A 20554-nucleotide genomic window follows, 5' to 3' on the forward strand; every position below is an offset into this window, starting at 1 on the left:
AAATAGTGTTGAGTGCAATTAAAATGTTGATGTGTCAATTACAGTTTGTTTTGAGAAAGTTAAATTTGTGATGTGAGACACTAAGTCCCCATTACAAGGATTCAAAATTTTGTTTTTGTTGTTGAGAAATCAAATTTATTTTGTGGAACATCAGTAGGTCACCATAGCAATTTCAGAGTACATGACAATAATTAATAATAAAATTAAGCAAAATTTATTAAATATTTATAAAACATTCCCTCCCAGAAGACTTTGTCATCTCATTCTTGTAGAGTATCAATAATTGATTGATTAAGGTATGAACCATAATTTTTCATGAGCTGGCAAAGTTCTTTTCGATATGATGGTTTATGACACATACAATTAGGTAACAATCATGTCACCATGGTTTCTGTCACCATGGTTTCTAGCAATATGGCAGATGTCAAACGATCAATGACACTGGTATATTTACATATTCTTTATTATGATGACCAAATAAAAATATGACTAACATTAAGGCAGTAAAATGATTACAGTTCATTTTGATACATTTTATCACAAAACAACACATAAATTTCTCAGACTGGGTTAGCATTTAACATTAATATATGGAAAAAATATATCAGTTGAGATAACAGCATGTTTTGAGAACAAACAAACAAACACAATTAAATTGAGAAAAACACACAGCATAACTGAATGAATTAATTTTAGAATTGTAGGTGGAAAATAAGCATGGATAAATAGATTGCCTACTAAATGAACCTTACCATTTAACTAACCAATCAGCATGTCGGTGTCTGACAGGACATAAGAAGTTCAGGAACAAGGTAAATCAAAATGTGAATGAGGATACATGAATATGGTAACATACTTTTGACACAGAAATTTCTTGACATTTTCCCCTGTGACTGGCTATTTAAAAATCCAAAAATAAAAACTTGAGGTACCAAAACTAGTTTTTGATTTGAAAACCTTAAATATACATATTTTGACTGATTGCAATTCAAAATGGCTGTTGAAAGTAGAGTTAATGTTATGCAGAAATAAATAATTATTTCCATGGAAAAAAGTACAGGTACCCCACTTTTCATTTGCTTTTTGTCATTCATAATTTAATCTCATTGTCATATTCAGTCATCGGACCATTCTTTCTAATGTGAGAGATCACTCCACTTGCCTATCACTCATTCAATCCCAGGAGAATTAATTATCACTCTCCCAATACGTACCATACCAAAAAAGCTAAGTCCCTTGCATTACTGTGTTCATGAAATCACAAAACAGCCCTGATTATAGTCAGCACTTTCCTTCAGAAGATTAGCCCAAAATAGCCAAATGTTTTGGGGTAAAAACAGAAAATTGAAAATTTGTCTGTTGGCTCCACAATTTGGGTTCATTTCCGGAAATATTGAAAAAAGTGCAGACAAATTTGGGTGAGAAAGTCTGGAGGTGAAAAGGTTAATTTGGGTACTGGACTACCACACTAATGGGTGGAGTGGCTGCCAATATTTTGTTCATCTACCATATAAATTGACTGCAAGAACGGGACAATCCACTTTCATTTCTATGGCAACTATCAGTTGATATAGCACGTGGGGAAAAACACACAACTTTCATCCATTCTTCTGAAAATTAGCATTGGACAATCAATGTGACAGCCACCCACTGACTATGGAGGTGAAGTATTAGCAGCCATTCTAGACATGAGTGCAGAGAACAAAACCAGTGAAACACCATCCGGTTACATCCAGTCTTATTATATTTCATGGACTTTTGCCACAGGTACACTTGAAATGAAACAGAAGGCGAAAGCTCAAAGAATCAGGTTGTGAGCTACGACAGATAAATGTACAGGAAAAGTGAAATGAACAAACAAGACGAAAAACTGGTTAACAATAAAGAAACATGAGGAAAACGCAATCATTACTCTTTTTAAAAACATTCTAAAGAAGCACTGTCAGGAATTCATTATTTTTTAATTTAAGCTCATTATCATCACGGTATAGCAGAGCTGTAAGTATTCTTATTCAGTCGAAATCATGAATTTGTATCCTAGACAACAATTTGATAACATAAAAAATTTATGGTTGCATAACCTTTGCGCATATTTTATTTCTAGCTGAGAAACTTTGAAACATGAGTCAGACAAATTTAAAAAAAGACCCAAACTGTGTAAGAAGGTCCGTAAAACAAATACATAGATTGCAATTTTATCAATCAGTGTCAATATAAGAAGCAATACTCAAGGTATAAAATAACACATTTACATTTAGGAAATATTAAAAATAAACATCCGACAAAAAGTGATACACAAACAGTCAACTTAATTTGAGTTCTTCCAGCCTTACTGATAGTGTTTTTTCCAAAAAACTTTCACCACCAGTATTTTACTAGGAGTTTGCTGTTGATATCCTAGCTGTGACGTACTATTTCAAACATACAATATGGTGAGGAACGGTGTCAGATCTCAACAGAAGCTCAATAAGATTAAAAAAAACTTTCACTGTAAGTCGTAAACTGCATTTGGTCCTTTAGTAGCGCAGTAAATGACTAAGATGTTTCTATGGTCAAAATAAATCATATTTTAATGAACCAGTATATAATAAATGCAATGTTTTGTTCATGTGTGTGAATCTATTAGAGATGTGCTCATAACAGAGCAAATGCTTACAGTGTATTTTCAGAGGTCACAAGGATTTATAATTGTGGTTATATTTATAGCTGAATAAAGAAATTTCACTTTTTGAGCTTTTGTGAGAAATTAAGCTATTAAGCAAGTCATGCTCCTCTACATTTTATAGAATTATCTACAGATCCATCTTTACCAAATGAGACACCTCAAAAATTACCATGGTCTCGGTACTAAATTTGTTGGCAAGTGGTTTGACAAACATATTGTTAAAGCTCTCCTTTCCAAGAATAATCTTTCTAAGCTAAGCTAAACTAACCTTAACATAAAATATTATTTTATGAAATGTTGTAAGAAAATTTGTGAGGCCACCAGGTACCAGGTATTTAAAACCCGGGAAGTAAAACTTAATTTTCAGTGAATAAAATGCACTTAACATTACATTTATTGTGATAAAGTGCACAGTATAAAATATATTTTTTGGTAAAATAAATGTGAATAATGAATTTCTCTCTAAATGTACGGTAATGTAAAGTAAACATCAATTGATTTGTTTTCATGGTCATGACATTCTTTAAGAAAAAAAGCTTAGAAAGAACTCCTGTGTGCTTGAGAGTATTGCAGCCATAGAAAAATATACTCCGTATACATGGAATATTTCATTTCCTTCATCTGATGAGTAGTACCAGATATATTTGTAGAACAGCTTAAACTATCCATTTGCTTCAGAACACACAAGTACCATGTGATGAGTGGTTTTTCAGATATCAGTGGAATTACACACAGACTTTCATTATATGTTTCGGCACACACAAGTAAAAAATGGCTTACAAGCAATTGGCAAAAAAATAAAAATTTTAGTAATTAATACATTACTACATGAGGGTTCTGTTTACATATTTCAGTCTACAAAATGAAGAATGACACTTTCGCAGGTAGTTCTTATATATCATAATAGTAAAATATATAAGTTATTGAACACAGTATAAAAAGTCACTAGATTTTGCCTACCAGTATACGAATGCCTGCTGTGACAACACGGTTTCTAAGTTAAATTATCAACAGGGACATATACATTTATAATGAACTTTTTCATCACCAGTTCCCTTTTTTCATCATCAAATAGTCTTGTTTAAAGTCTACACTTTCCTTCAGAAGATTGCGACAACAATTACGTTCAAAATTAGGGTTCATTTCCAGAAATAATGAAGAATATAACACGCAGAAATATTTGGGCAAGAAAGTCTGGTGGTGAAAAGGTTAATAACAGCAACAAACAATACCATTATTTTACCTTATTCGTCACTGTGCACCCAAGCAAAATACAATACTATTTAATACTGAAGTAGCACTTTCTAAATGTTCCAGATAAGATATTTTCACAAACAGTGTTGTCAAACTCAAAACTTAATCAAGTAGTAGTGTCCGAAAAAATGTGATTAAGCAAATATGAGAATCTGTCACTGACGTTAAGACATTTGAGATCATTAAAGTGGAGGAGTCACCTGTGCATGCGTCAGATGGCCATAGTGTGTCATTGCTTACAAACAAGCATCTATCCACAAGCCTTTGCGTTTTTAGCGTGTGTTGTTATCTTCGCTTGGAACTCAATTCCTGCTTCAGTGAGTCAGTCACTTTTGTAGCAGTGAACATTTCATTGGAGATCTTTAAAACAGCGAGTTAAATCCACTTTTGCACAAAATTATCCTCACAAATCCTCATTAAATTATTGAAAAATGAATATGACAGCAACTGAAAATAAAGCATTCACTTAGTATTCAAGGTAAATATTTGAAACAAAGAACATGTGGAAAGTGTCAACATTTACACACTACGTCTCTTTATTACTCCTGATTATAATTCCTGATACCATACGTTTTACACACATTGTATATGTAACTAATATAAAACACAAACATGACTCTGAAATCCTACACCACAAAACATAGCAAAAACAATGAATAAACAACTTATTGAACGAAATGACAATCACATTAAATCACTCCATTCATATAGACTACTTTTCTTGAACCAGAACTCGATGGATTAATATGTTTAGATTGTATTCATTTTGATTAACCCTTCCAGCTAAATATACTATTACCATTTAGTGAAATATTAACAACCTCATTCTTAAAAGGAACTTATACCTTAACAATTTTAATTTGTTTAATTAGCACATACCCTTGAAACAGTTGGTCCTCTTAAAAGATGCAATATAAATCAAAATATATACTTTTAAATATTGTTGTTCAACAATGTTTACTGCACACCAAGTCAAATTAAGATTTGTCATAAACTGAAAATGTTGCAGTTACATGACACACAACAGTATTTATTAGAAGAAAAATTAAAAACACTTACACACATGAGAAGTGATTGTTATTGCTCATACCAAGACAACCAGTGCACCTGTGTATTAGAGAATTTTAATGTTTCATCCAACAACGTGTGTTATTCTAATGTATCAACATACAGAATCCCACAACAATATTAAAATTACATGTTCTGTTCAATATTGCATCATTAAATGATAATAAAAAATCATTTTTATATTAATTAGCCAAGGTTTGTTTAGAGAACACTGTCTTGTACTAACTGCTAAATACAAAGTCATATTAAACACAACTAGAAGTTCTTAAAAAAAAAGTCATTTAAGAAAGTTTAAACTTTAAAAATGATTTTGAAATAAATTTGATATTACACTGTATATATAGTCAATGTCAACACAACAATAGATGTGTCTGTTAAGAATAAAGCAATGGCGATCCATGCTAGTCAGGAAGCTAGCGTTTTAGTCAGTATTATAAAGAATACTTCATCTATGCTCACCATATCGCATTTGATTTAAAACATAGTTCAAAATTTGTCATGTATCTGAGGTAGCATCATTTTGAGTATAAATATAGTAATGTTTGATGTACAATAATCAGACCAGGTCATTCACATTTCCTGATAAGAACAAGAACAAAGGGGAGGGGGTAATATTCTGTATAAAGAATAAATTTACATAAAACTCCCAAAATGCATTGCAATGATATCATGTGGTTACTTTTCAACCAATTGTGGCTTAATCCATAGAAATCAGTGTGAAGGAGCTTCTGTATGATTAAGTATTGCCTGCAGAGCAAGACTACCTTGGCCACAGATGTCGTGTGTCTCTCCTGTCAAGCCACGGCGTCTGCTGATACTGTAATTGTCAATCAAGCGGGATAATATCAGGAACCATACAGCTTCCATTCATATAGTGATGAGACGGTAACTGTCAACAAAAAACATGGTGATGAGATTTTGGCTAACTAAAATATCAACAATCTCATTGTGAGAGTATACTTCATTTTGAAGTTAGCTACATCGTGAATTAGCAAAATTACAGGATAGCCAAATTAGCTTAAAAGTTTCACATTATTGACTTTCAACTGAATAATAACCATGAATTAAAGCCAAAGTCAAGTCAGCATTCTTACAAAGTTTACCAAATTTAATATAAATCTGAGAAGCAGTTCTTGGGATATAGGTCAAATGCTCACTGATGCATGCACATAGATGGATGAGGTAATGACATCTGTACAACATACTGAGCATTAATTTTTCATTAGGTTTTAAATTTGCTGTTTTCGCTGATAAATAAAGTTTACCAAATTAAATCTACGTGTACAGTAAAAATTACAGTAGAACTCATTGTTTTTCTTCTTAACTTCATGAAGTCAAAACCCAGTGAAATTGACCAAAACAGCAAATTAGTGAAATTAAACGCCAGTAAAAATAAATGGTTTTACAGTATCCTAAACGTATGCGAGTGATGTGAATCTTCTTGGCGACAGGAAAATCAATGTTTCTAAACTTACCGGTGGTGGTGATTCAGTATGAAGTAAAGACAATAGGTCATTGTATCCTAAAAACAAGTCAAATCAATATTAGTATTATTGTATAAAGGTACATGTAGTAGTTACAATATTTTGTATATGGGAGACAATTAATTTTTTATCACAAGAAACATACAATGCTATTTTATCACTATGACTGTATCAAATCACTGTGACTGTCAAATCATTGTAATTGTCACTGTTAAATCACTAATTGTCAAATCACTGTTGCTGTATCAAATCACTATAACAGTGTTAAATCACTATGGCTGTATTAAATCATTCTGACTGTATCAAATCACAATGACTATCACTGTGATTGTGCTAACTCACTAGGATTGTGTCAAATCAATGTGGCTGTATCAAATCACTATGACTGTTAAATCACTCTATCATATTACTGTGATTGTGTTAACTCACTAGGATTGTGTCAAATCACTGTGGCTGAATCAAATCACTGTGACTGCTTGTTGTTAGGACTGACTGACTCGCAAATTAGTGAAATGACTTACTCTGCATGTCATGGCCTCTTGGCATTGGTGGGGGTGGTATAGTGCTGAAGAACGGATCAAAGTAATCAGCTGGTAACGGTGGCAATGATAACATAGGAGGCAGTAGATCAACAGATGACATACTGCTTGGTCTACTGTCAGTCAGTACATTATTATTGGTCACTGACGCCATTGATGAAAATGATGGAGTCTCCATATATCTGCTGGTAAATAAAAAAATAAATATCAATCAAGCATGTTTTAATATATATTGAAGAAGGAATTTTTGAGACCTGGTGGCGTGACATCATTCTGTGATGAAATTAATAGTAATCCATCCATTTTTATCAAGTCTAAATGTCTAAATGCATTATTTATACACCGCATTCACACTATTGAAGGGGCATGTACTACTTTTGGCTCAGTATTTCATAGATTAAAAAAATATGCAGCTCATGGTTTTATGGATGAATTTTGAGTTCCCTGGTTGCTACATTACCGAAAGCCTGCTGCAACAAAAAAAGATAAATTTTATAACTTGTCCCTTGTTAGCCTATTAGTTTTTCACAAGTTGAATGGACATTGACTTGTATGTTGCCCCCCCCCCCAGTGATATCTTACAAAATTAACGAGTATGTACACATTTTACCAGGCAGCCGGTTTGTTGACATGTTCTTTCAAAAAAATAAAATTATGTCTTGTACAAATTATGTCTCAACTTCATAGTCACTTTGAGGCATGATTTATAGGAACTATATATTTATTGGCATTACGTCAGTATTTCTTTTTTACATTTCTGGAGAGGAACATGGAGAAAATAGAGGTCTGAAATCACAAGCAACAAATGGCTTCCTGTCACATGACTGAAATTGACTTATACATATTTTTTTAAGCATTCTTTCTGATAAAATTCTGGATAAGAAAAGCAAGCTGCTTAAAAATTAATCCAAAGTTAAAGGGGTAAAGTCAAGGTTGCACATCTGTTTGGACATTGTTTCACGCAGCAAAAATTATTTTGATTTTGTAATGAGCAATAGTGTTCTATTTTAATATGAACTTAAATGAAGACAATTTTATAGTAGAAATCTATGTAAAGGGTATGTAGTTTGGCTATTATATTTCAACTCATTGAGATTTGATTCACTAATTCAATATAAACTGTTGGCTGTATTATCTATACAGAATATTATTTTAATATACCGGTAATAAAATTAGATCCAATTTGACTAGAATATTGCCAACTTTTTTGATTAAGTTGAATACAGATTGTCCCGTTAAAACACACGGTCAAAAAAAAAAAAAAAGTTGGGCTTCCGCTAAGAGGATCTAAGCACATTAACAGTGCATCAAATGGTTCACGCGAAATAGCAATATACAAACTTGCCCATAATCTAATTAGAAGAGCATTTCCAAATATGACAGTGAATTGACTGTTGTATAAAAAAACATACACCAAGCTACCACCAGATCAAATTCAAGCACTATAGTTGTCCATTGAATGAGAACAATGCACCAGGCTACCCCCAGACTAAATATGGGCACTACAGATGTCTATTGCACACGAACAACACACCAGGCTACCACCAGACTAAATATGGGCACTACAGATGTACATTGCACACGAACAATGCACCAGGCTACCCCCAGACTAAATATGGGCACTACAGATGTTCATTGCACACGAACAACACACCAGGCTACCACCAGACTAAATATGGGCACTACAGATGTACATTGCACACGAACAATGCACCAGGCTACCCCCAGACTAAATATGGGCACTACAGATGTTCATTGCACACGAACAATGCACCAGGCTACCACCAGACTAAATATGGGCACTACAGATGTACATTGCACACGAACAATGCACCAGGCTACCCCCAGACTAAATATGGGCACTACAGATGTACATTGCACACGAACAATGCACCAGGCTACCCCTAGACTAAATATGGGCACTACAGATGTTCATTGCACACGAACAATGCACCAGGCTACCCCCAGACTAAATATGGGCACTACAGATGTTCATTGCACACGAACAATGCACCAGGCTACCACCAGACTAAATATGGGCACTACAGATGTTCATTGCACACGAACAATGCACCAGGCTACCCCCAGACTAAATATGGGCACTACAGATGTCTATTGCACAAGAAAAATACACCAGGCTACCCCGAGACTAAATATGGACACTACAGATGTCCATTGCACAAGAACAACACACCAGGCACTACAGATGTTCATTGCACAAGAACAACACACCAGGCTACCCCCAGACTAAATATGGACACTACAGATGTCCATTGCACAAGAACAATACACCAGGCTACCACCAGACTAAATATGGGCACTATAGATGTCCATTGCACAAGAAAAATACACCAGGCTACCACCAGACTAAATATGGGCACTACAGATGTCCATTGCACAAGAAAAATACACCAGGCTACCACCAGACTAAATATGGGCACTACAGATGTCCATAGCACAAGAATAATACACCAGGCTACCCCCATACTAAATATGGGCACTACAGTTGTCCATAGCACAAGAATAATACACAGGCTACCACCAGACTAAATATGGGCACTACTGTTGTCCATAGCACAAGAATAATACACCAGGCTACCCCCATACTAAATATGGGCACTACAGTTGTCCATAGCACAAGAATAATACACCAGGCTACCACCAGACTAAATATGGGCACTACTGTTATCCACTGCACAAGAACACACCAGGCTACCACCAGACTAAATATGGGCACTACAGTTGTCCATAGCACAAGAATAATACACAAGGCTACCACCAGACTAAATATGGGCACTACAGATGTCCATTGCACAAGAACAATACACCAGGCTACCACCAGACTAAATATGGGCACTACAGATGTCCACTGCACAAGAACACACCAGGCTACCACCAGACTAAATATGGGCACTACAGTTGTCCATAGCACAAGAATAATACACAAGGCTACCACCAGACTAAATATGGGCACTACAGATGTCCATTGCACAAGAACAATACACCAGGCTACCACCAGACTAAATATGGGCACTACAGATGTCCACTGCACAAGAACACACCAGGCTACCACCAGACTAAATATGGGCACTACAGTTGTCCATAGCACAAGAACACACCAGGCTACCACCAGACTAAATATGGGCACTACAGTTGTCCATAGCACAAGAATAATACACCAGGCTACCACCAGACTAAATATGGGCACTACAGTTGTCCATAGCACAAGAATAATACACCAGGCTACCCCCATACTAAATATGGGCACTACAGATGTCCATTGCACAAGAACACACCAGGCTACCACCAGACTAAATATGGGCACTACAGTTGTCCATTGCACAAGAACAATACACCAGGCTACCACCAGACTAAATATGGGCACTACAGATGTCCACTGCACAAGAACACACCAGGCTACCACCAGACTAAATATGGGCACTACAGTTGTCCATAGCACAAGAATAATACACAAGGCTACCACCAGACTAAATATGGGCACTACTGTTGTCCATAGCACAAGAATAATACACCAGGCTACCCCCAGACTAAATATGGGCACTACAGATGTCCATTGCATGAGAACAATACACCAGGCTACCACCAGACTAAATATGGGCACTACAGATGTCCATTGCACAAGAACAACACACCAGGCTACCCCCATACTAAATATGGGCACTACAGTTGTCCATAGCACAAGAATAATACACCAGGCTACCACCAGACTAAATATGGGCACTACTGTTGTCCATAGCACAAGAATAATACACCAGGCTACCCCCATACTAAATATGGGCACTACAGATGTACATTGCACAAGAATAATACACCAGGCTACCACCAGACTAAATATGGGCACTACAGTTGTCCATAGCACAAGAATAATACACCAGGCTACCACCAGACTAAATATGGGCACTACTGTTGTCCATAGCACAAGAATAATACACCAGGCTACCCCCATACTAAATATGGGCACTACAGATGTACATTGCACAAGAATAATACACCAGGCTACCACCAGACTAAATATGGGCACTACAGTTGTCCATAGCACAAGAATAATACACCAGGCTACCACCAGACTAAATATGGGCACTACTGTTGTCCATAGCACAAGAACAATACACCAGGCTACCCCCATACTAAATATGGGCACTACAGATGTACATTGCACAAGAATAATACACCAGGCTACCCCCATACTAAATATGGGCACTACAGATGTTCATTGCACACGAACAATACACCAGGCTACCACCAGACTAAATATGGGCACTGCAGTTGTCCATAGCACAAGAACACTGTACCTGGCTACCACCACACATAATATAGGAAGTCCAGTCTGTCAATTATACATCTCCATAACTTCAGAGAGCGCTATTCATACCTGTAGATGTACAAGGTTGAAAGCTACACTATTTGTAGTCTTGTTCAACAACTGTCAATATGATTTAATTTATTCAAAAAAGAGAACTATTTTCATAGGAAAAATAAAATATATAGAACTATTCCGTTGGAATACATGGTGTTGAAAGTCAATGGTCATACAAATATTCATCTTTCTCATCTGAAAACTGAAAGGGGCTTCTTCAGTTTCAATTGCAGGGCATGTTTTGATGTGAAAGTCAACAGATTCTCAAATAAAACTTGTTTTCATTCAATACAATTTTAACTAAATGATAGTGTTAACACAAAAGGAGATATATTTTATCTCCACAGGCAACAAAACCCTTTTGACAAGTCGTACATGAGAAACTTGCTAAAAGATTTGCCTCTAAATGATGTCCAATTATCTAAGCTATACCTGCTTACACAAGGAACATGCTCTGGGCCATCTCGACTCGCTGCTCATCTTAGTCCACACCTGTTCAAATGCTATGCATTGTAGCGATGAACTGACAGTCCAGATTTTAGTCAGGTGGTCCACTTTTAATTTTTCTATGAAGTACTCACAATAATTACGGTAATAATATTCTTACTACTAATCCAATTTTGTTCACTTGGAGGTCCTGCACAAGTTTCACCTAAAGAATGTTGCTATGAACTCCTTAGATCTATTTATACTCATCAATGTTTTACCAAATGCGACATAGTGGGGGCACAGCACAGAGCAGGTGTTGTCGCTTTGATTCAAAGTTTTATTGGTCCCAGTTTGAATTCAAATATCTCAAAATATATGAAAACCAACTAAATAAAGCAATGTTGTTTAACAAGTCCCTGAGAGCCCAGAATGTTAGAATAGTTCACTTAAAGTTCATAAGCAAACCAATGATTATTCAGGTTTCATTGCTCAAAACAGCTAGCTCAGTTTTGCCAAACATTACAATTGAATTATTTTCAACCTACACGGTGTGCATCACAATGAACTATTTTTATGCAGTTTATAAATATAATTAAGTTTTCCATCAAGAATTTAAGTAGTGATTTTTCTAGTGAAATGCCCAATCTTGAACACAAGTGGGAAGTACTCTCATTCCAGTGCCAATTACGACTTGTTAGATGCACATCTCTAGTAATTCATTGATACAGTGAGCGCAAGATATTTATATACACCTAACTCCTGCACCTGGTAGGCAATTACTGAGTGACTTTGCAACATCCTCGAACACAATAAAGTTACATGCCCATGTGACAGTTAATCAAAACACAGGACGCAGTATGCCTTTGATGCGTGTTCATGAGGGGTAGTTGGACAATTTCATTGCTTTGTAGGTACAACAATCATTGCTGCGTAGCATTTGAAAGAAATATAATACTAACATAAAACTGGGAATGAATATTAAACATGAAATGATAAATTGCTTTGATTGGTAGTTTATTGAGATATTGTCAATGGGTTTATATTAACAATATTAGCGTTGTGTTCTATATTTCTCGCATAATGTCCCATTGCCAGTTTGCTAAAACACTCATTGTCCAGACGATCTTTTCCTGGAATTTTACCTCCACATCGTCACCATATACCAGTATGATGTATGTGCCAAATGCGAATGAAAATGGTACATAAATCCTTGATCCGATTTTGAAACAAATTGTCATGGACATGTATCTTAACACATGTATAAAGTATAAGCCAAATTTGAATGAAAACTGACAAAGCATGTCCAAGATACCACATTTAAAAAAATAAAAAGATGGCTGTCAGTGGCCATCTTTGATGCAATTGAGAACGAAATTGTCATGGATATGTATCCTAACATGTATAACCTATGTACCAAGTTTGAACGAAAACTGACAAAGCATGTCCAAAATACAATATTTTCAAAACATAGTTGAACTCTGGTGACCTTGCCCTTTGTTATATAATATAATTCCCTTTATCATAGTTTGTTTCAATATAAATATGCATTGTCATAATTAATTTTGAATACAAACAAGTTTTGGGGTTGAACCAACAGTGGGGAATCAGTCTACCAAATGTCCTTAGTAGATGTAAATGTCTTACAAAAACATTGGTGCCTAATTTGTTTAATTATTTTAAGGGACATAATTTCCAGCTTTATTCAAAGTAATTCAGATATTTTAATATAAAAACAAATGCCTCATCTCAGAAAAAAGTGCTGCATTTAGATGTAAATTGACGACTGTATTATATGAAAAGTAAAAAAAAACACCCTCTATGAATAGCTATCATGTTGCAAGCTCTGCTTTGTATGCAAATCAACTTAAATAGTTAGTTGGTCTCCAGTGGAGAGAGGAGTCAACAGTACTGTTGCCTCCTAAGAATCTACATCTTCAAACACTGCAATCTTTGTTTTTGAAGTGCGTTTTTAAATTAGTATTATAAAAACTCTATCATTCTGTTCTAATAGCTGAAACAAATTCCTGTGAATTTTCATTTGTCGAATAAACTGTTCGTCAAATACAGAATACATATATTTTAGTACAATATTCTTTTCAAAATGTGGATGCAACGTTTTGCTTTTTATGTATTGTTTTTGATTTGATAGCTTTGAATTAAACAGATTTTATATAAGTTCAGATCTTGATCAAAGTTTGGCACACAGTCGAGAATTTAAGTAGTGATTTTTCTAGTGAGATGCCCAATCTTGAACACAAGTGGGAAGTACTCTCATTCCAGTGCCAATTACGACTTGTTAGATGCACATCTCTAGTAATTCATTGATACAGTGAGCGCAAGATATTCACATACACCTAACTCCTGCACCCGGGAGGCAATTACTGAGTGACTTTGCAACATTGTAGACACAATAAAGTTACATGCCCATGTAACAGTTAATCAAAACACAGGACGCAGTATGCCTTTGACGAGTGTTCATGAGGGGTAGTTTGACAATTTCATTGCTTTGTAGGTACAACAATCATTGCTGCGTAGCATTTGAAAGAAATATAATACTAACATAAAACTGGGAATGAATATTAAACATGAAATGATAAATTGCTTTGATTGGTAGTTTGAGATATTGTCAATGGGTTTATATTAACAGTATTAGTGTTGTGTTCTATATTTCTCGCATAATGTCCCATTGCCAGTTTGCTAAAACACTTATTGCCCAGACGATCTTTTCCTGGAATTTTACCTCCACATCATCACCATATGAAAATGAAAATGGTACATAAATCCTTGATCCGATTTTGAAACAAATTGTCATGGACATGTATCTTAACACATGCATAAAGTATAAGCCAAATTTGAATGAAAACTGACAAAGCATGTTCAAGATACCACATTTAAAAAAAAAACAAGATGGCTGTCAGTGGCCATCTTTGATGCAATTGAGAAAGAAATTGTCATGGATATGTATCCTAACATGTATAACCTATGTACCAAGTTTGAACAAAAACTGACGAAGCATGTCCAAAATACAACATTTTCAAAACATAGTTGAACTCTGGTGACCTTGCCCTTTGTTATATAATACAATTCCCTTTATCAGTTTGTTTCAATATAAATATGCATTGTCATAATTAATTTTGAATACAAACAAGTTTTGGGGTTGAACCAACAGTGGGAAATCAGTCTATCGAATGTCCTCAATAGATGTAAATATCTTACAATAACATTGGTGCCCAATTTGTTTAATTATTTTAAGGGACATAATTTCCAGCTTTATTCAAAGTAATTCAAATATTTTATTATAAAAACAAATGCCTCATCTCAGAAAAAAGTGCTGCATTTAGACGTAAATTGACTACTGTATTATATGAAAAGTAAAAAAAAAACACCCTCTATGAATAGCTATCATGTTGCAAGCTCTGCTTTGTATGCAAATCAACTAAAATAGTTAGTTGGTCTCCAGTGAGAGAGGAGTCAACAGTACTGTTGCCTCCTGAGAATCTACATCTTCAAACACTGCAATCTTTGTTTTTGAAGTGCGTTTTTAAATTAGTATTATAAAAACTATCATTCTGTTCTAATAGCTGAAACAAATTCCTGTGAATTTTCATTTGTCGAATAAACTGTTCGTCAAATACAGAATACATATATTTTAGTACAATTTTCTTTTCAAAATGTTTTGCTTTTTATGTATCGTTTTTGATTTGATAGCTTTGAATCAAACAGATTTTCTACAAGTTCAGATCTTGATCAAAGTTTGGCACACAGTTCATAGGAGTGTTTATATTGATTTTCTGACATCTTTTCTGTAAATATGTTATTGGTAGGTTTGCAAATGTGTATCAGACTGTGTAAAAAATCTCTCCATGATTTGGTTTTGAAACCCAGTATAGTATTCCCATGGGATTTGAGAGATACATTACCAAGGATATTATTACAAGATAAATGATTTGTTTCATTTAACACATACAACAATGCATATTTCCACTGAGATCAGTGACCTTTGATGTGTATCACCAGTGATCAGTCAAGTAGAAACAGTAAAAATATTTTATCAGATTTTCTCAATTTTTGCATGATATTTTCATACAGGACATCTGTTGTTCAAACTCAGGGAAGACTTTATAATGATGAATACGGTGACCAAGTTTGAAATAGAATTAGTGAAGTTATTATGCACACAATAACAATTATTAACGACAACGACGGACAAAATCTTTCCCTTAATATACATTTCCTTCCATCTTTGATAATACGGGCAAGGTAAAAACAAGATGGCTGCCAGTCGGCCATTTTGAATCAAATCTCTAAACCACTGCATGTGCATATGTCCCACATAAAGTATTCGGCCCATGCAAAGAATGAACAGAATCAGTCCAAAGGATTCTGAAATATGACTCTGGACGGATGCACAGATGGTCGGAGGACATGTATAATATATGTACCAAATTTGAATGAAAATTGACAAAGCATGTTCAAAATACAACATTTTCAAAAAACAAGATGGCTGCCAGTCGCCCATTTTGAATCGAATCGCTAAACCACTGCATGTGCATATGTCCCACAAAAACTACTCGGCACATGCAAAGAATGAACGGAATCGGTCAAAAGGATTCTGAAATATGACTTTGGACCAAGACCAAATTATAAGTCCATGTTTTCGGACTTCGTCCCAAAGGGGACTAATAAACTCGGCAATTTCTTGCGTAGATTTCAGTCTTCGACGACTGCTACTACTACTACTGTTGAAACGTATCAAATGAATGCTGCACAATCCCTTGCAACGTCCTTGCTTTGTTCAGTTTCCTCGGTGATCGTTTGCAAGAGGCGAATAATCTCCATCAGAGTTATGTCTACATGCTTTGACATAATAGCAATAATAAGTTCAAATCAGAAACTGCATTCAAAACTAAATTGTTTTCACAAGGGTAATTTAGATAATATATAATAATTTCATTATATGTTAGGGATGTTTTTTTAATATTTTTATCAACGAGGTATATTATTTTCGTGAAACTTTCAAAATAGATTTTATTAAATAAATGAGCATATGTATGCATGAAATAATAAAGTGTCTGATATCAACAAATAAAACACGATTGTTTGATAAATATACGAGTAGACGCTTACAAGTTGCAATACCCGGTAGTTGAACACATCTGAAATCCTGATACCCAGTATGTTATTTTGATTAACTGTCATGTTGATGGGAATGTAACTACAACGATAACTGGAGTATCTAGGAAAGTGTTCGAGGATGTTGCAAAGTTCCTCAGCAATTGCCTACCGGGTGCGGGAGTTAGGTGTATGTAAATATCTTGCTCCCGCTGTAATAGGGATGCATGGACATACAAGCATCTGACTGATAATGAAGCCTGAAAATTTACCATACACCCAACTAAGTACATCTTTTGGAAGACACTGAGACTACTGTGTGCCCTGCTCTGTTTCGTGGAATTCAAAGTCACATGACAAAGAGTTGAAGAACAAATAGTAATAAACACATATCAGACAGTCTCTCTTTTGAAAATGGTATAACTTTTAATTTTTAAATCTCTTTTGAGAAAATTACAGAATGAAAAATCAAATTACACAGAGAACAGGGCACACAAATAACTTAAAAAATCCAGACAAAATAATTAAAACTATGAAAAAACAAAACACCAATATATACCGTATATACAATAAGAACAATGAATCATCAATAAAAGAACAGTTGTTCAAATCAATTATTTTTTAAGAGAAACCTTTTTTTTTTTACAGAATTCATTATTTTTTTTATCATCTTTACACCAATCTGGCAACGACTTACTAGTACCTGTGAGTTCATCAAGAATGCAACTAAAGATGAACTCAAAACTAATTAACTGAAATCTCGTGCAAATGCAGACAAGACTGGTAAATTATGTTACCTAAGTCATACATGTAGCCACTTTTATACCAAGCAAGCCTGGTATGGTATGGTAGTATGGAGCATATTCTTCTGATCCAGGATTATCGATGAGGGGAGAGAGCAGGAAACTTAATATACTTAACAAATAATAAATTGCAAACATGTGGCAATGACGATAAAACTAAAGCTCACAAGCTGAGATAATTCATTCACTGACTAGTCACAGGGTTGTAAATAGAAGAGACCCGACAAATTATATGAATATTGTTATTATACCATATGTATCAAACTTGATGTTGAGGTTAAAAATGCTAACAAGTTTTGAATGAATACCTGGTAAATATATATTTTGTAGATGTGGAGAGCAAACAAGCAAAAATCTATGTAGTTGTTACACTAAAGCAAATATCGAATGTGAAACATAATTCATACAAGAAACTGCTTATAAAGCATACGAGTGTGTCACCCAAAATAAGCTAAATACCTTTGACGATGTTATTGAGCACACTAACTTTAGAATCTGTAATATATATGCCTTATTAATGTAAGTTTAGCAATACCAAAATATAATCGTGACAGACTAAATAAAGAATGCAAGTGAGTTGTAGTGATATCGCATATACGTCACAGACAGTTAAAAGAAAAAAAAAAATACTGCAAAAATAACAGAAAAGCATACCAGATACACTTAAAAGCAATCAAACAATCAGTGATGTTGGGAATATGTCGCGGCATGGCACCAATGGGTTAAAACTGATCCTGGACTTGGAATAGAGATTCACATGCATGCAACTTGGATTTGAGGCAATCAGAAGGGCAGATCATTCCTCTTTCTTCAATTTGTCTTGACTTTCAAACAATGGGCAACAAAATGAAATCTTGGCTGGTCAGTAAATCATATGAGATCTTCAGGATTAAATAAACTATGTGAGTAATCAGGACGATAGCGTCTATCCCCCAACCAACCAAGAAACTCTTCAAACTCTTCCTCCGTAGGCAATTCATCACTAGATAAAGGAGGCAAAGGAGGAGGATAAGGTGGAGGTCGTGATAAAAATGATGGTACTCTATGACCGGATGAAGTGGATAAGTTTATTGGTGATGCTCTCCGAGGAGGGCTGTGAAAGTGATAAGATGGAGAAGGTGGTGGGGGTGACACAGCATGTAAGTTAGCATTAGATGAACAGGATGAAACTGACGATGAACAAGAGGAAGAGTTTGATGACGAGTTGGACGATAATAACGATAATGATGCAGACACAGTATGAGGTGGTGTATTTTCTATAGTGATTAGTGGTGGAGAAACACACCCTTTTTTAACTGCAGGCATACAGGGCGAGTCTTCTTCATCTTCATCATCGGAGGTCAAATCTATCATCTGAACATTCTTAGATGATTTCACAGTAGATGTCTGTTTAGCTGTGTGAGAACAATAAAATAAGACGCACAATCAAATATTAATAATTTAGAAATGTGGGGTTGTATTTAATAGTAGTAAAAGTGAACATCACTGCAGACAAGCTCAAAGTATTATTGACAGCAACATTTTTTTTGAAGGCTTTGACATGTAAAGCAATATAGATGTCCTATAATGAATGCAAGTGCTACAGTATTTGCAAGACATCTGTCTTGCCAAAAGTCAAACATTACTATGCAGTTCCGTAGCTTCAGGTGTGATTGAGTTTTCAGTATCTTAGGGTATGGTGTCACAAAATTTCATGTGCAATTCTCAGCTCAAAGATAGAAGATATTAAAATAAATCAATAAAATAATCAATGCAAAGTATTGATTTCTTCCTTTTTGGATTTTTGACTACCGGTATTATACTAAAGTATAACACTATCCAAGCGAACTTAAAGAAGATCAAACATTACATACTTCCCAGAATAGCTGAGTTTAGCATGTACCCGGAGCAGAAATCAAACAGCAATGCATGACAAGAATTATTTATTATAGTGAAGACCAATAAATGGTGCTGTACATCAGCTTTTGAACAGCATAACACTCAAATGCTGCAACTTACAGATTTGGGTTTTGGCCAAGTTACTCACAATTCCAAATTACTTTTACAATTACTTTTTCTGGACATCACAACTTTAAGATAGATTGCTACATCAAAATAGATTATCAGATGTGTACATTATGCTGTTGTTCACAAAACTCAGATGAAAATGTATGATCTCAGAATTATTTTTCACACAAATGTAGGTCTAACACACATGAAAATGGTGATTTGCAAACCATCTACTATTGTTTTCTATGGTAAAATAGTTTCAATATATATCTAGTATCGTAAGTAGTGAATACCTGAAAGTTGATGACATGTGTCCTAATCAATTGTGATACTTTTGAAATAAAAAATTGTGAAATTTATTGACCGTAAAACAATGGGAGAATGTGGCAATTAATAATATAGGAATATGAAATAGTTGCTAATTTAATTTAATTTTATTAATTTAATTATTGTTTCCATAAAAATCTATGCATAGGGCCCAGTACGTTTTGACTGGTCTGGAGAATGCCGAGTTTTGGGTGGTTAACTTGTGATGCTGCCAACATATTGTTAACAACTTTGTCATATTACCTGTGTGATTACTGAATGGGGATAACATCTTGTTCATTGGACTTGTAATAATTTCATTGTGTTTTTCACGTTTCATAACACTCCAGGAGCCATCTTGACTAAACTGAATCTCGTCAGTGATCGGTGAAGAAGCCAGAATTTCTGTAAATAAACTATAAAAAAAATACAAAGTGAGAAAGTATCAAGGTATATACAAACAATTGTATAAAAACCCAGTTTATTAAAATTGCAAAAGTGGTTCACACAAGTTCCACTTTGCATTA

General features: G+C 34.7%; 1 protein-coding gene across 4 annotated transcripts in view; it reads right to left on the reverse strand.

The window, feature by feature from the left end:
- Positions 1-445: 445 nt before the first annotated feature.
- Positions 446-20554, reverse strand: part of LOC100313703 (PIAS-like protein) — a 41499-nt gene continuing 21390 nt past the window's right edge. Inside the window, exons 9-13 of one of the 4 annotated variants that reach the window (XM_085506673.1) lie at positions 20292-20443; positions 19018-19126; positions 6993-7192; positions 6463-6509; positions 446-5876 (exon numbers count right to left, since the gene is read on the reverse strand). In XM_085506673.1, the coding sequence (XP_085362799.1) occupies positions 5814-5876; positions 6463-6509; positions 6993-7192; positions 19018-19126; positions 20292-20443 (571 nt within the window). In that variant the 3' untranslated portion in view covers positions 446-5813. Of the gene's footprint in view, positions 5877-6462; positions 6510-6992; positions 7196-17331; positions 19127-20291; positions 20444-20554 lie in introns of those variants that run through there. The other 3 variants (XM_085506672.1, XM_085506674.1, NM_001168158.1) reach the window with 3 other exon arrangements.

This window comes from Saccoglossus kowalevskii, chromosome 13 (genome assembly GCF_978046115.1).
Source record: "Saccoglossus kowalevskii chromosome 13, keSacKowa6.1, whole genome shotgun sequence".
In the NCBI taxonomy this organism is placed as follows: Eukaryota; Metazoa; Hemichordata; class Enteropneusta; family Harrimaniidae; genus Saccoglossus; species Saccoglossus kowalevskii.